The sequence below is a fragment of the Ctenocephalides felis genome, unplaced genomic scaffold (genome assembly GCF_003426905.1).
Source record: "Ctenocephalides felis isolate EL2017-DRISC unplaced genomic scaffold, ASM342690v1 CF-g0.4_SCAFFOLD_01886, whole genome shotgun sequence".
NCBI lineage: Eukaryota > Metazoa > Arthropoda > Insecta > Siphonaptera > Pulicidae > Ctenocephalides > Ctenocephalides felis.
This window is the reverse complement of record NW_020538040.1, coordinates 65,986,964-66,005,412: the sequence shown is the minus strand read 5'-3', so window position 1 is coordinate 66,005,412 and position 18,449 is coordinate 65,986,964. Positions and strand designations below refer to the sequence as shown.

At 28.1% G+C, this 18,449-nt stretch overlaps 1 protein-coding gene across 2 annotated transcripts in view; it reads right to left on the bottom strand.

The window, feature by feature from the left end:
- Positions 1–18,449, bottom strand: part of LOC113377365 (TOX high mobility group box family member 3-like) — an 82,540-nt gene that overhangs the window by 36,957 nt on the left and 27,134 nt on the right. Inside the window, exon 1 of one of the 2 annotated variants that reach the window (XM_026617662.1) lies at positions 11,251–11,382. The exons of the other annotated variant lie outside the window; for it this stretch is intronic. Within the exon in view, the coding sequence (XP_026473447.1) occupies positions 11,251–11,322 (72 nt within the window). The 5' untranslated portion in view covers positions 11,323–11,382. Of the gene's footprint in view, positions 1–11,250; positions 11,383–18,449 lie in introns of those variants that run through there. 2 annotated transcript variants of the gene reach the window in all.

Here is an 18,449-nt window from a genome sequence, read left to right as displayed (position 1 = left end):
GAAATTAGCAGTTGAAAAGTTTGTCAACTTTGCAAATTCAAAAAATATTCGCTATATATATTTCTTGATGATCAAATCAATTATTTTGGATATATGGAAATTCTTACAACTTGCCTTAAGGAGTGTTAGCTTAATATTGTCTTCACCATATTCACCACTCTAAACACATAAAAGTATAGACAATTTAAAAATGTAAATTTAGTCGTTCTTTATAAAATTAAATGATTACCATATACTACAAAACTTATACAGTGTTATACATAATGTAGTGCATTTACTTAAAAACTGTAAGCAAAATTTGAAAAAAAAAGTAAATATTCAATCGAATACACTAACCTCAAAAAACCACATAATGTCAGATGTAATAAACTCAAAAAATCAATAACTTTATATATTTAAAATCGTTCACTGTCAATAGCACAATGTCTCACTAAAAATTTTAAATGGTTTAAATCGAAAAATTACTTGCCAGTAGACAAGTCGCGTTCATGATCAATACCACACTAATGCGAATATGCCAAATGAAGTGCAATCGTCCTTCTGGTGACGAGATTGTGGAGGCATACGAAAAAGTGCGAACTTGCTTCATAGACGACCGAAACTTTGCTTAGTAATTCCCGAATGGTTCAGCGTTTAGCTCAATTGCAGGTAAATGGTAGGGATTTGGTTATCTCTATTTTTTTCCTCTTTCGCATATGATTTTTTAAATTTATTTGTTGAACACATAAACCATTTATCTATACACAGCAATTACTAAAAATCTATCCACGTCTTTAGATGTTTACTGCAATTTACTATATTCACTATAATTGTTAGCTACAATATGTACATAATTTATACATATGGTTCGAATCCTGACATAGACTTAGGAGAAAGAAGAAAAATATTAGAACATAAAAATTAGAAGATGAAAAGAAGAATGAAGAAATAAAGGAAGATAAGATTTGAATAAAATTAAAAGTCAGAAAATAAAAAGCAAGATTAGAAAAGAGATAATGAAGAAAGCCAGTTGAAAGAGGAAAATTGTACAGTATAGGATATATATTAGGGCGTGTCGATTTAAAAGTCGCTTAGGCACATATAATTTTTGGATACTAGAGATCAAAACAAGATACTTTGCTGAAAAAACCATACCTCTAAAATGAAATCTGATGTCCCGTGCATTGCCCCAAAGATAGAGATTGAATTTTGAAAAATCACGTTTTAATCCATTTAGAGTGCTCCAATCGCGTCCAAATGTATAACAAACCCCAACTAACTTTGGAAGGCTGATCTACCCATGCCTATGGTTCACCCTCTGGGACCTCCCCTTAGAAGTCACCCATACAAATATTGCAAAAAATCATGGTTACTGGTATTTTATTCAGCAAAAAATGTTTTTTTTAAACAATTTTTTCAGATATTAATTCATACACACAAAAAATATTATTAAAATTCTTCTTTGTTTAAATTTTTCCAATGCATTTTGTCTCTGCGCTTTTATGCTAGCTAGCGGCTGTTACGGCGACGATATTAGAGAGCCGTGCAAAATTTTACAGGCTTGAAACTAAAAACGACTTCAAACAACAGTTTATGAGTTTTACATAGTTTTATTTATATATCTTATTATAAAATAAATTTTATAATAAAAACAAATCGCAGATTTTTGTCATGTTGAAGTACCTTCAGAGGTCTTTTGTATGGGGACCTCTAAAAGGAGGTCCCAGGGGCATGGGTAGATCGGCCTTCTCAAGTGGTCGGCCATACATTTGGACATTATTGAGGCGCTCAAAATGAGCCAAAACAGGATTTTTCTGAAATTGACCCAATCTTTGGGTAAATGCACCAGAATTCATTTTAGAGATATGGTTTCTTCAACAAAGTATCTTATTTTGATCCCTAGTACACAAAAATCATATGTGCCTATGTGACTTTTTTTACCCATACAAATCGTCCAGCCCTAATATATATATATATATATATATATATATATATATGTTTAATTTGAGTTTAATATTCGGGCGTAACATCAATAAAAATATTTTTATTGATGTTACGCCCGAATATTAAACTCAAATTAAACATATATATCAACATCAAATTCAAGAATATTCAAAAATATATATATATATATATATATATATATATATATATATATATATATATATATATATATATATATGATATAAAAAGATATGTAGTATAGTATATAAATATGAAAGGTCACTTTTCATATTTTACTATAGAAAGAAAAAGATACAAATCATAAAAAATGAATTATTTGTATAAGATGTGCTGGTAAACAAACCAAAGCTAAAGCTAGTTTGCAAAATTTCGATTAGCCAATTTAGTAGTCGAAAATGTTAATGTATAAGGGGCGGCCGGTTAATACGAACCGGCTTATAACGGAGATCGGTGGTAGGTCAAATTCAGCTGTATGGTCCTAAACTTCTAGTTAACCTTTCTTAACCCCGTTTGATTAAAACTTCAAAAAGACTATATTATTACTATACATAAAAAACAATATTATAATTTGTCCGCTTCAATTTCAAAAATGAGAAACTAGTTGTCCGACCGACATATTATTTCTGAACCAAACCGGAACAGAATTCGTACCTTCCGACGCGGTGTGAGTTTGGAAGAAAACTAAAATTATTTAAAATAATATAATTTCATTTGCACTTTGTAAATAAATTTAATACGAAAAACAATTACTTATTCCATATGTTACAATTAAAATAGCAAATCAATATTAATTAAATGTAAATGTCATACTATTATAATGAGCAATCATCGCAATTCTAAATCAATTTAAATAAAAATTAGGAAAATCAATTCCTTTCAGTGTGAGAAAAATTATTTCAAATGTGAGCAAAAAACGTGAAAGTAAGAAAAAAAAATGTGATACACAAACAGTCAACAATTTATGCGCCAAACATTAATTTTTCTTACTAGGGATTATTAAATAAAGCTTATACCAGACAATTTAAGATGCAAGTATTGGCACGCCGCATTTTTATAAGTTATATATTTAGTCAATTACACACTAATTTACATATTTTTCATAAATTAACACAAACACATAGTGTCTTAAACTTCGACATAGCATTTTAAATCAATAATAATTATGCTTAATGTATTTCAATATACTCAATAGAACTTTTGAGTTTACCTCATTTTCTGTCTGAAAACCAAATTTCGACTGGATTTCAATCGTTCCTTATTATTAGAATCGACCATATACTGGTTCCTTTTGCTTTTTGACAGTTCTTACTACCAATTCATATGGAGATAGACCCATAACTTAACATTTCTATTTTATAGTGGAATTTGCCCCTAAGTTATCGTGTTCTGTCATATAAATATTACAATATTTCTACATTTATTGTAGACATTAGAATACTATCTATCGATGTTCATGAACCAATTAATAGTATTCATCATCAAAAATAATTTGAATTAAATTGACATTTCTTTAGTTTACAAAAATGTTTTACAAAAATATTTAATAAAAAAGATTATTTGTAGTGTTTTTATTTACAGTAAAGAGCATAATACTAATAAACTTCACTCTCACTTTTTAACACTAAGAGAAACAATTACACAAATATAAATATAAACTAAATTTCATTTATATTTATAATTAATTTCATGTTTTATTTTTACAGACATATACTCGTATAACTCATTTGACCGAAAGTTTCTTATTAAAACAGCAACTGAAGTTCCGAGAGTTTTTTTAATTAATTTGTTCTATATCTCATCTCAAAGCTGGAAAAATTCGTTCTCAAAGTATTATATTAAAAAGCATTAGAAAAATGCCATGGACATAAAATGAATAGTTAATGTAAATGTAAAAAATAATTTTGGAAACAAATTTTAAAATTAAAAATCACTAAACATCATAAATGTAACTTATAATCATTTTATTAATAAAGAAAGTGAAGACTATAATTAGATTTCTTGTGTAAAAGTTTTTAATTGCTTAAAATTTTATCGTTCTTTCAAATTAAATAATAACATTAGAAATTCAAATAATTTGCAAAATAATGGTACAGACATCTGAATATAATTATTTGTTATTATAAATTTATCAGATAAAGCAAACTTGTTACTGTGAGTCATATGATTAAACAAATTAAACGTGTTGATGAAAATATATTTTGTTTTGAGTATAGTGAATTAATGACCTAAAGCTTATCAAATAAATATGAAAATACGCAATAAATATTATTAATTCGTAGAAGCACGAGCTTAATACAGCATAAGTTTATAAACATTACAAATTATATTACACTTTGAACAAGTACACAACAAATGCAAAATATAAGATATGGATATAATTAAGTATTATAAATGAGTCATGCTATGAAAAATATTTAAGACTATAGAAAATGTAAAAAATATTTATGAATTGAAAGATGCCTAGTTATCAACAACGTCGGCGGTTCAATTCTTTGTGGTTAGCTACGGTGTTATTATGGCCACTATCTACATATGCAAAGGATGAGCATATTGACTTAGCTAATATACTTTGAAAAGAAATTGAAAAACTATCGTAAAACTCATTTCCAGAAAATCCCTTAAAAACACCATTCAACACTCGTTGCATTGTGCTGAAAAAATATTCAAATTTATTCAAGTTCAAATGACTAGTGATGCATGGCATCGTGCCTTAAGACAAATTGCAACAACTTCCCGTAATACAAAATCATTAAAAGCTTTGAATTATTTTCAAAACTGAAAAAAAATAGATTTTGAGAATATTGAAATTTTTCAAAAAATTGGACATTCGGCAAAATTCATATAAATCTCGGAATTCGCGAGTGGAAAGTGGTAATAGATAAAATATCAAAGCGCGTAAGCGCCGGGTTGCAGTCTGGCAGTTAAACATTATAAATCTTGGTAGGGAAGCCATAGAAGTGTAAACAAAATGTATACTTATTATTACAATCTATAAAATATCTGATAACTTGATGTGCATTTTCCTAATAATCATTTTTCTCTGAACTTCCCTTCCCAAAAAATTATTCAGTTCTTCTATTTGTCAGTACAAGTAAAATAATTTTTCAATTATCAATCGTACGCTCCGTTCTCTCAGAAACCAAATTACCATTTTTGCCTCATTTTTGAAATTTTGCCCCATTTTTGAATATTGTCAGCAACTATCAGGTCACCTGATTTACTTGGTAAAGTTGATTGACAAGTAAAAATTTCGAAATGCAGAATCCTTACTCCCCACCTCGGACGGTAAGAATCTTTTTAGAAAATAAAAAAAATATGGGCTGCAAAAATGATATATAATTAATATATATGTATAATATTACTGTAATAGTAAAACTGTTTGATGATGAATATGTACTAATCGAATCAATAGTACTTGGCAATATATTAAAAGATTCATGTAATTATATTGTAACTCTTTCTAGTACAAAAGACAATTTCAATTTAAAACTTCATAACGTATTTAAATACTTTACATTATTATCAAGTTAAAAGAAAATGAAGTTTTGATTTTCTGTATAACTCAAATTTTCTCAAAATTCGTGTGAATTCCACGTACACCACCGTATATATATATATATATATATATATATATATATATATATATATATATATACATACATACTTATATGCATATCTACAAGTGTGTGCGTATGAGCGCGTGCGCATGCGCATATTGTTTTATTTTTCGGTCTGATTAGTTTTTTTTATCAACTCATCCTATTCTCTAAGAAACATTATAAGTTATCTCTTATAAAATTGCACCATTATAGTCTTACGTTATATATGTACTTAAGTTTAAATTTCAAATTATCGTTAACTGTGGTAATAAAAATAATTATTAAAGTTGCTATTTTAGATGTTGCTTATGTATCAGAATAAGATTTATAATTATTATTGCACTATATTTTTTAAAAAGAACAACAAGCTAGGAACGAAATCATTTGACATCGAATATATTTAAAATCGCAGAGTCAAACTTTGTTTTAATCTCTTTAAAAAAAAACTCAACTGATAAACAGAATGAAAAAAATGGATTATATAAAACTAAAAAATGATGTAAAAATATTATTATGATAGTCTTGAATAGAAAAAGATATGTATCTGCGAGTCTTATTAAGCCTAATTGGCATTTTTGTGGTGAAAAACCATTTCATTAACATAACTTTAAACGAATACAATGGTATTTCCGATAATAATATTTCAATCCATAAGTATTTTTAAGGTAAAATAAACCCTCAATATAATAATAATATGCAGATTATTAATGTATAATTCACAGAATTTTTCTTTAAAAAAGTGAGTCATTTTAGTAATAAGTAAATACTTTTAAAAAAGTTTTGGGCAGCAATCAAAAACTTAATTCTTCTACGAGTTCTTTGGATGAATCTACTCTTTAACAACGTCACTTTTTAGAAGGCAAATGTTTTTATTAAGGCAATTATCACATTGAAACATATATATATATATATATATATATATATATATATATACATAATAGAAAAAAGTTTTTCAAAAAAAAAACTTGCCTCACAGGAGTTAATAAATATTTGATCGAGAAAATACACGGAGTATTTTATTTGCATCTTAGATCATTTTAGAAACGCTGGTGTTTTAAATTGCTTAATTAAAATTTCAATTACTAGTTTTTACTCAGTTTTTAATTACTTCCATTTGCAAAAAAATATTTACATATTTAAGTATAATGATTTAAATCAATATGAAAATTCCTAGATTGAGAAAAAACGAAACTGAAGTTAACAAATATATTCATAGAACATATATTGTTCTAAAAATGTAGCAAATAGTTTTGCTACAGAAGAGGATGTTGATATTAGTACATGATTTGTAAATACGATGTGATAAAACGGCAAGGAATGTCAACAAAACTAATTAAATTGATATTAACATTTCATAACAGAATAGTAATGCTGAAGAATTTCCACTAAAGCAAAATTGTCTTAAAATAAAAAATAAAAAATGCTGACAAAAAATTGTATCAAATAAGGAAACAAACCAGTTAAAAAAGGGCATAAAGATAAATCATAAAATTAATGAATATAGAGAGCTGATGTTTGTCATATCCCCTTAGATTTTGATACGAGTTTTCCAGTGTACAAAATATTATAGTATTGGCACAATTTAAAATCACTATAACGTCGCTACTGAAAACATTGGCTATAACAAAATACAGACGGTCTTTTCAAGAAGAATGGAATACTGATTTCAAACTGATTAATAAGATGGTTATATTATATGCTAGTTCCCAAAATATGTTTCACCAATAAAAAATACTCTGATTTAGCGAATAGCATAACAAAATATTTGAATATAAATGCATGATATTAGTTATTACGAAAAAATTTACTCTTGTGACAATATAGAAATCTGGTAGACAAAATTTATGAGATTGTGAGCATCATTCTGTAGGAAAAACAAAAACTATATTTCTCTGCCAATGGTTACTCTTAGTGGTGTTATTAACATAAGTGCAACTTTGGAAAGCGCATAAAATAATTTATATGTGTGTATATAATGTATACATAATAATTTATATATGTATATATAATGTAAGCAAGTAAATAAATCAAAATGTAATTAATAAATAAACTTTAAAACGGCGAATCTCTACTGCGTGTAACTAAAATATCAAAAACAACGAATATGTCATTTCAGTAAATGATTTAGAACTAAACTATGAGAAATGCTAAATCACGCAAGTTTAATGCCACCTGTTCTAAAATTGCAAATTAAAATCAACTGCATGTGACTAACTTTGCAAAACAAATATATATTTTAAGCAAATTTACGGCAACGTAAGCAGGAAGCATTATGAAATTTTTATTCAGACTAAAAAATCTTCAAATTAATAAAATAAATAAATGACTTTTATAAAGTATTGCACGCATAAGAATTAGTCATATCATTTTAATTTCTATATGTTATATTACAAATATTATTTACATTACTACTTTCAAAAATTACTTGTGTAATTTATTTCAATTTCATTTTAATAAGAAACTCTATCGTGCAATATAATAAACAATTTTCTGTTAGATGTTTGTTGTATATCTGCTAATGATATTTACTATCAGATTTAGATTTTCTTACCACAAAGGTTGTTTAATTTAAACTAATTAATGAAATATTTTGCAACTTTTGCACGCAAATTTAAAAACATAAGTCGATGGGTTCCTAAAAATCCTAATTACAAATTTAAATAATAGAACACTATACAAAAGCACATTTTGCTATAATAGAGAGACAAAAAAAAATTAATGACATATAACAATCAACTACTGAGATTATACCGATTACATTCTATGACACCGTTAAGTATAATTTCGAATTAGAGCACAAATTACTAAAACAAGAATTGCTAAAATAGATAATTATACTCTCAAAGTAGAAAATATAAAAGAGACTTATCAAGTAAAGCCATATATTTTTACATTATTGAGCCATCAGTTTGTATAAAAGAATACTACCGCAGCATCGAAAAAACTTTGATAAATTTTGATAAAGAAAAGCGACTTACATTTTTTGTAATCGTCTTTATCGAATAATAATTAGCAAGATCAATAAATGAATAAAAGAATAAATTACTAGAAAAATCTGTTAGTGTTTACTTTTCACGAAATAACAAAATATATCTTTTAGTTATTACGGATGCAGGAAAAAACTATTGGTAGTCTACAAGTAGAGAAACTAAGAGATATCTGTAACAGGGGTAACTAGTGACAGGCGTTTTTCAATAAGATTTTAACGATATTAAAATATTTTTTTTGCCTCGACATGTAAATCGCCCTCCATAATATTGTCATAGAACTTTTTGACATGAAATATAAAATTGTACTATCATAAAATTTCGATTTGCGTTATTATTACCGACTAAATTTAAACTTTATATATCTTAATCTGCTTGAAATTCATCAATCTTTGATAATGTGTAATAATTTTTGTGAATGCTAAACTGTATAAATAGTTATCTTGAGTAACGTAAAAAATTCACATCTGAGGTTAGTTGAAACAAAACCTTGGGGATAGTTGTACCACAAAAAATTATATACAGATTCAAGTGAAGAAGAAGATTAAATGGAATATATAGTTTGTGAGATGTGAGCACATGTAAATCGTGTCACAGGAAATTATATATTTTATTTATATTATGATATTAATTGTAGTTTTTCGTTGATTCATGATTAAATTTTATATTACAGGAGATATTATATATTTTATTTGTATTAATTATAGTTTGCGTTGATACATAAAAAATACTTGAAATACTACGAAACAGGTCAACTTTCTTAAAATAAGTAAAAAATGAATTATCAGAAGCATTATTGTTGTTACAACTTTCTTCGTTAGCTGATACAACTACCCCCAAACATGAGGTAAGTTGCACCGCACTTTTTCTAGAAATTGTATAATTGTGAAATAATAAACAATATTTGTGGATATTTTTAGCTTGATTTAGTAGAGAAAGATACAGGAACTATCGATCTTTATGTCGTTGAAATATAATCAGTGTAATCTGTTTTAACAAATCCCTAGCACCCTATTACAAATGGCCAAAACTGTGACTATGCAATATTTTCTAAAAAAAATTTTCATTATAAGAGAGAAAACAAAAACAGTAAAAAATTATAAATACACGTTGCACTTGCTATACTCTTGAAACAACAAAAATATTTCTCATGTTTCTTATTAAATTCAAAAGTAATTTGTTCTTTAGAACCTAAACATCAAGGCGTTTTTTGTATTTTAAGCAGTAAGCGTTTAGATCATCGACCTATGCTTTCAACTCTGTTTAATTGTCTGTGTAACACATCACAAATCTATACATATGTAGATTTTATTACATAGATATATTTTGTTGTCTTCTAGAGCATATTTTAATATTTTTTTAGAAATAATTGCTCTATAAAAAATAAAAATTTAATAAGTCGAAACTAACATAATAAATCTCTATATTTCCTAATCTAATTCTAATTCATAGATATATTTTGTTGTCTTCTAGAGCATATTTTAATATTTTTTTAGAAATAATTGCTCTATAAAAAATAAAAATTTAATAAGTCGAAACTAACATAATAAATCTCTATATTTCCTAATCTAATTCTAATTCATTAGATAAGATTAATTATTTAATTGAATTTCAGGTGCGTTTTAATAAAAAGTATTTTACTACACAATTTAGATATATGTGTAACATTGGCAACTTTTGTACGTATCATGTATACAGTAGAATTATAAACGTGAATATGAATTTGGTTATTACATGAATATGTAGATTTATGCTATGTACTTGTATGAGCGTATTCGTATACCAATTCGTTGTATGTATAAACCAATATATCTGTAGATATGAATGTACATATATATTTATATAGGTATGTAAGTAAGAATTGGATATCTTTGTTCGTATGTGTACTTTTAAGTTTTCACCAATACTCATTTGATATATTAAAAGCACGACGTTTAAAAAAGTAAAATGGCCGTTTCATAATCATTTTCAATAATGAAGAAAGGAAAAAAACTAAGTACAATTAAAATACAACATTAATAAAACATAACTAGTTAAATTAATTATAACAGTTAAAGTTAAATTAAATATTTGATTTAATTACAGTACATTCCGGGTAAAAAATATTTTTGAAAGTTATACGCAATTCTGTACTTTAAATTTATGAATAAATACGTTTCATAAAAAGACATGTCCCGTCAAATATATGAAAATGATGTAATGCTTAATAAACTCTAATTAGAATTTACAACAGCTATAAAAGAAAATCAAAAACTGATCTGATGAAATTATTTAATTAACGGAGAAAGAGGGTTGAAACAGTTTGCATACTAAAGGGAGCGAGAACTGAATATAGAATTTGCGTGGATATATATATATATATATATATATATATATATGTAGACGTGATATAAGACCCAAAATGGAATGGGAACGTACGTATAGGCATAATACATGGTAAATTATATGGGACAACACCACATACACAAATACAGATTTAGTGTGTGTGGATGTGTAACACGTGGTGTCAAACTACATTTATTAACTGATATTAATGTGTGTTGCTTTGACATTAGGATTGGAGCTATCCTTTGTATTTCAATTGAATCTTCATTTAACACCAGTGACATTTTCCACAGAAAAATTATTGTACGTTGGGCAAAACGCCAAATCCAATTGTTCGCGCACTACACGTGAATTGCATAGTCGCGGGCCATGTTATTGTCAAAAAATATAATTACCTTATAAATATATTGATCATACATTCTAAATACATCTACATCGTTGCCTATATTGTAGGTTGCTTCCATCATTCAGAGACAACTACACAAAATAGCACAAGCCACACTCAATTTTATTTTTACATATGATTTAAAAAATCCACTGATCTGCTATCAAAGCAGATTGTTCTATTGTCACAAAACATCATCTCAGAAAGTTACATTCCCATATAACCAAAAAACACTATACACAATATATCGAAAATTCGAATTTAATTAACTGTTAATGTCAATTTTAAGCGAAAAACCCACACGACGTACCGACATACAAAGTCTGACTCAAAATGGGACCTCAATATTAGAATTTGCTGTTTGGTATTCAGAAAGTACACTCCCCACCACAAACAAGATATACGTTTATAGTATATCAGAATGATTCTCAAACACCGTATCTTAAAAGGACTCATATTTATACTCGCGCGCCGCAATAAATTCATATTAGGACTATTGGGGAGCACTAGGATTTATAACAATTTTCAATTCTTATAGATTATATAATTCTGCATCCGCCGTTATTAAACAATTGCAGTTTTATTGTCAATCTATAATAATCCGAACAGCAGAATCCGAAAATCTTAAAGTAATAATTAAAATACTCGAATGTTTATAAAGGGATGTAATATTTATTTATACCTGACTGTTATACATTTAAATATGAACTATTGAAGCATAAATAAATATACACATTTACAAACGCAAGCACGCATACTAGCAAGCCGAAAAGCACACACTAACAACGGCGTGTTCGTACGACAAAATACTCACACTACCATAAGTATACAGGGCGCTCTCACTCATACACGTCTACATATACACAATTAATTAGAGAAATATGCAAGTGCTTGTGAATATAGATGTGGATGAAAAATATTTAGTTGGAAGCAGTAATTGTGCATCTTATATGTATAGAAATACAAAAATAGAGTAGAATGATTGCATATAAGATAAAAAATGCATAATAAATGAATATTAAAAATATTTGCACGTATATAAAATGAAATATATAATTGTGTATTACGTTATACACATTTTTACATATCGTCCGGAGGTAATATGAAATAGCATTATACTTGACGGAGGCCATTAAAATAAAATCGAGAAAATTCGTATATTCGCACAGATTTAAATTATAATAATTAAATTACGAGTAGACACATTATATATATATATATATATATATATATATATATATATACATTACAAATTTATAATAAACGATAAATGTCTTGCAAAATACAAATATTAATTAAAATTTGAACAGAATATTTAATATATATGTGTGTGTATGTATAAATAGATATTGAGCCAGTGTGAGGTACGTGTTTCGTGTGTGTGTTCTATCATATAATATTATATTGAATATAATATAATATGATGTATGTATGTAGATATGAGAGAGTAAGGTTTTTGTGAATTTTTATGTGCATGTACAAAGTCTTCGAGAAGCATAACATTTACCCCATTGGCTATAGTGCGAGACATGAAATAGCAACGTTCGGAATTGAAAAGGAGACGGCGCGATAGCTGCGCGGAACATATAATAAAACGCGAGTGTCCCGCGCAGACCCCATTAAATACCAGCGCAGCTCGTCTCTGTCGATACACGGCGTGTATGCTGCGCACACATAGCCGATCGCGGCTGGAGGGTGAGGAGGAGTACACAACTACTTCCGAACGTGGAAGCTAGCGAATGGGCGAAATGAAGGAACGGGCGAAGGGAGGCAGAATACGTAATGAAAATATAAAATGGTTTCTCGTGGTACATTCAACATTGCAAGTTTGTTAATAACACTTTTCAAATACGAACGATATATCACAGAAGCATGGCCAATGCATATTAAAAAACGATCCGTTCTCTTATGATACACAACTATTTTTCCACAGAATATCCAAATTCTGTTTTTTTTTATAAATTTTGAGAGAAATTGAAGAATATAAATGTCAATATTTTGAATAACTTGGGATTTTTGAAACATTTTAAATATATAATTCAAAATATTTATTCTAAATAAGTCGGCAATACCTTTCACCACGCCAATTTTGTTTGATTTATATTTTTATTTCTTACTTCACTTTATAATTTTCCTTTAGTTTCTTAATTATTATTACGTATTATGTATATTGTTTACTTTATTTTACTGTTCTCTTTATTATCTAAACAAGCAATTTTGTATTATAAGACTTTTTAAGTCTTGATTGACAAAATAATAAATAAATAAGAAAAAAAATATTCTAAATAAATAGGTGAATTGAATTGAAAAGGTGAAAATCAAGACAAAGATTAAACTAGACAAAATTTTACCTGTAAAAGTGGAAAATAAATATCCTAAGAAAAATTTATTTGATCAACTTCAATACAAAAAAATCAGTATTTAGATTTTTTTCAATTCGATGTGGCCGTGCATATTTTCCAATGGAATCAGTACGAACGATATATCACAGAAGCATGGCCAATGCATATTAGAAAACGGTCCGTTCTCTTATGATACACAACTATTTTTCAATATCTATTGGTTTTCAATTAATTATTAAATATAATGTACCGGCAATTAATAAGCCAACATCGCCCGCATTTCATGCAACCATGCATGAAACCATGCACGCGTCAATACTTTAATGTATACTTAAGCATAAAAGAACATTAAAACTTAAAGTACTGGATACTCAAATTCCTTGACAAATTTGGTGATCCCTAATTAAGGATCTAAACATTCTCTGAACATTAAATCATATACTTTAAAGCATAGGTTCCCGAACTTTTTTGTGTTGTGGACCCCTTGGACTATGTCATAAACCGCCTATTTACCCAATATGAATTTTTTATGAATTTCCAGCATTATTAAAGTTTATTATTAAATACAAAGTAAAAATACATGTTTGTATCTATTTAATAATTGAATTTAAAACTAGTTGGTATTGGTATTTTGCCTTGAGACAAGTTATATGAACTTCCCGATATGTGTAATTAATCGACTTAACCAATAAAAAATAAATTAATTACGCGTCAATACTTTAATGTATACTTAAGCATAAAAGAACATTAAACCTTAAAGTACTAGATACTCAAATTCCTTGACAAATTTAGTGATACCTAATTAGGGATCTAAACATTATCTGAACATTGAATCATATACTTTAAAGTATAGGTTCCCAAACTTTTTTGTGTTGTGGACCCCTTGGGCTACGTCATAAACCGCCTATTTACCCAATATGAATTTTTCATGAATTTACAGCTATTAAAGTTTATTATTAAATACAAAGTGAAAATACATGCTTGTATCCATTTAATAATTGAATTTAAAACTAGTTGGTATTGGTATTTTGCCTTGAGACAAGTTACATGAACTTCCCGATATGTGTAAATAATCGACTTAACCAATAAAAAATAAATTAATTTACGAGTGATTAAAAGTATTCCGAGTGGATTTATTATACATAATTGAAAACGAGCGAACACGTTAACTAGGAGTATTTTCTTAAAGCAAATTTCCAAAAAAATTCAACAATTTTTATAATTATACCAGTATCCGTAGGACTTTAATGGTTTAGTATGTTTAGTAAGACCTGGTACTCTATCATTATACCGTAAATCGTCTAATTTCAATTTTAACAAACGTCAAAAAAACTACTCTTTTTCTCAAACTTTGATGAATTTTTAAAAATAAACTACTTGTCGTAAAGCCATAATAATTCAGTAATTTCTGTAAAACCATAGTATATTTCGCCAAAACAAGTTTCATAAAAATCGGCTTATTTTTTTTTTCAATAATTAATTACAAGAAAACGGCTCGGTAGATTTTCACCTAAAACTAATCAGTATTATTCCCAACTAATGTCTTTCGAACAGTTTTTGATTTTTTTTAAATCGATTCGGTAGTATGAGCTCAAATGTGGACGAAAAGTTTAACACTTTTTTCCAAATTACAAAGAAACGGCTTGGCAGATCGTCGCATAAAACTGAAAACCGATAGTCCTCATCAAGAAAATGGTTTTTAAATTTCTGAAATCGGTTCAGCCTTTTTTGAGAAAACGTCGATGAAAGGTCTAATTTTGACAAATGCAAAAAAAAAAACGATACCAATTTTTGCAAACTTTGACAAATTTTTAAAGTTAAACCAATTGCCGTAGGGCCGTAATATTTTAGTATGATCTAGAAGACTATGGTATTTACCAACAAAAAAAATAATAAAAATCGTCGAAAAATTTTTTTTAACACTTTATTACAAGAAAATAGCCCGGCCGATCTTTACCAAAAACTAATCAGCACGATTCCCAACCAATATCTTTCGAACAGTTTTTAAATTTTTATAATCGATTCAAAATTGCGGGCTAAAACGTGGACGAAAAATTTTTCACTTTTCTGCTATTTATAAAGAAACGTCTCGGCCGATCGTCGCACAGAACTGACAAACGATAGTCCTCATCGAAATACATCAAATGGCTTTTAAATTTTTGAAATCGATCCAGCCGTTTTTGAGAAAACGGCGATTTACGGCAAATAATCTGTTGATGCACACGCACACACACACATACATACTTTTTGCAAATTTGGTCTCATTCGATTCAGAATTGCTTGAAACGTCGAGAAAACATAAAATTAGGAAATCGGATTTTTTATGAAAACAAACTTCTCCTTCGGGAAGTTAATAACAATAAAAAAGAAAATTAAATGTTTAAATTAACATTTGGCAACAACATTGTAAGATTTAATATACACCTCTCGGCTAATGATGACTAGCCGATATCTTGTTTTTATTAGGAGATCACTATTTTAAAACTATTAAATAGTTTTATCGTTAGAATCTAGAGATACTGTAATAGTCTCAAAAAGCGCAAAGAATACTGCCAAGCCTTTACAAGCTCAACCATATTATGACCACAAATGGAATATCTACTTAGGCATACTTACACATTTTTATCAAAAAACTAGCTGTAAGTGGAATTCTGTCTTAAGGCAATTAAGGCATCGTGCCTTAAGGCAAATTGCTGGAACTTCCCGTACCAAAAATTATTATTTTTTTAAAAACGATTGACATTTTTTAAAAAAAATTACTTCGAAAAAATACGATTTTTAAGAAACTATAAATTGGACAAAAAATTACTTTTTTTTGAAAAAAAATTTTTTTAAAAAAATTTTTTTTTAATTTTTTTTTTGTTTTTTTTTTTGAAAAAATTTTTTTTTTTATTTTGACATATTGTGGAAGATCTGAACTTTCTTTTCAAAGCAATCGTACTGCTTTAACTGCATAGGGGCAAAATATAAAGCGCGTAAGCGCCGCGTCGCTGTCTAACGCATAAGCATTGGTACGGAACCCATAGGAATGTTAACAAAATGTATACTTATTGTTAAAATCTCTATAAAATATCTGATAATTTGATGAGCATATGTCTAATGATCATTTTTGACCGCCAAATGGCTTATTTTTTTACTTTTTCCTCCATATCTCCGAAACCGCTAGAGCTACCTTCATGAAAATTTTATCGATTCTTAACCTTGTCAATACAAGTGAAATGTTTTTTGAATTATTCAAATCGGACGCTCCGTTCTCTCAAAAACTGAGTTACCGTTTTCGGCACTTTTTGCCCCGTATCTTCGGAACGGCTAGACCTGCCTTCGCCAAAAACTAATCAGCACGTCTCCTTATCAATACGAATCGAATGTTTTTTGAATTATTCAAATCGGTTGACCCGTGTTCCCGAAATCGTCGACGAAAATTTGTATCCGCACATACATACACACACATACATACATACACACACACACACACACACACACACACACACACCCACACACACATACATCCATTTTTTCTAAGGTATGCCAAAATGTTCAGAAACCTCTGAAACGTAAAGATATATAAAAATTTTCATTTTCGATTTTTTTGCGATTACTATAACTTACCCTACGGGAAGTTAAAAAAAAATTGTATTTAGTTTTTAATTTTATTTATAAATATTGTATATGACTTTTTATAATAGATAAAATATTTATAAAAAAAATTATGTTAAGGCCAATTTTCAATTTCGTTTTCGTTGATGTGGACCCCCCGAATGTTGTCATGAACCCCTGGGGGTCCATGTACACCACTTTAGAAATCACAGCTTTAAACGTTAAACGTCAGACATTTATGTAAAAATGTCTAAATTTAATATAGAGCCCTTATCAGTCACATATGTGTGACATAAGATATAATGATTTTTCTTAAAAATGAGTTTAAATTTATTTTTTCTTTGAGTTAGTTTCCTTGATACATTTTTAACTAAATTATCTAATAAAGGTATCATGGCCAATGTGAATTTTTTTTTTATACCGTGGCTTAACGTGTTAAATATGATTCCTAAATGAATCATATTCAAATACTAAACAAAATATAGTTTAAAAATTGGCGTATTTCCTTAATTTGATTCAATTAAACGTCCAATCAATGTTAATAGTGAAAACTATTCCCAACAGATTTTTTTGTTTTGGTTTTTCTATCGCTGTTGAAGATCAAAACTTAAAGGTTCTATAAGCTATTATGACGATTCTTCCTAACATCGTAGTTTTTTGACCAACAGCCCAAGTTGTCCTATCTCTATTCGAAGAATTTTATTATTAGAATTCCTTTAATAGTGATAGTTTTTAATTAACTTCCCGTAGGGTAAGTTATAGTAATCGCAAAAAAATCGAAAATGAAAATTTTTGCATTTCTCGATGTTTCAAAGGTTTCTGAATATTTTGGCATACCTTAGAAAAAATGGATGTATGTGTGTGTGTGTGTGTGTGTGTGTGTGCGTGTGTGTATGTATGTGCGGATACAAATTTTCGTCGACGATTTCGGGAACACCAATCAACCGATTTGAATAATTCAAAAAACATTCGATTCGTATTGATAAGGAGACGTGCTGATTAGTTTTTGGCGAAGTCAGGTCTAGCCGTTCCGAAGATATGGGGCAAAAAGTGCCGAAAACGGTAACTCAGTTTTTAAGAGAACGGAGCGTCCGATTTCAATAATTCAAAAAACATTTTACTTGTATTGACAAGGTGAAGAACCGATCAAATTTTCATAAAGGCAGGTCTAGCGGTTTCGGAGATCTAATGAAAAAAGTAAAAAAAAATGCCATTTGGCGGTCAAAAATGATCATTAGACATATGCACATCAAATTATCAGATATTTTAT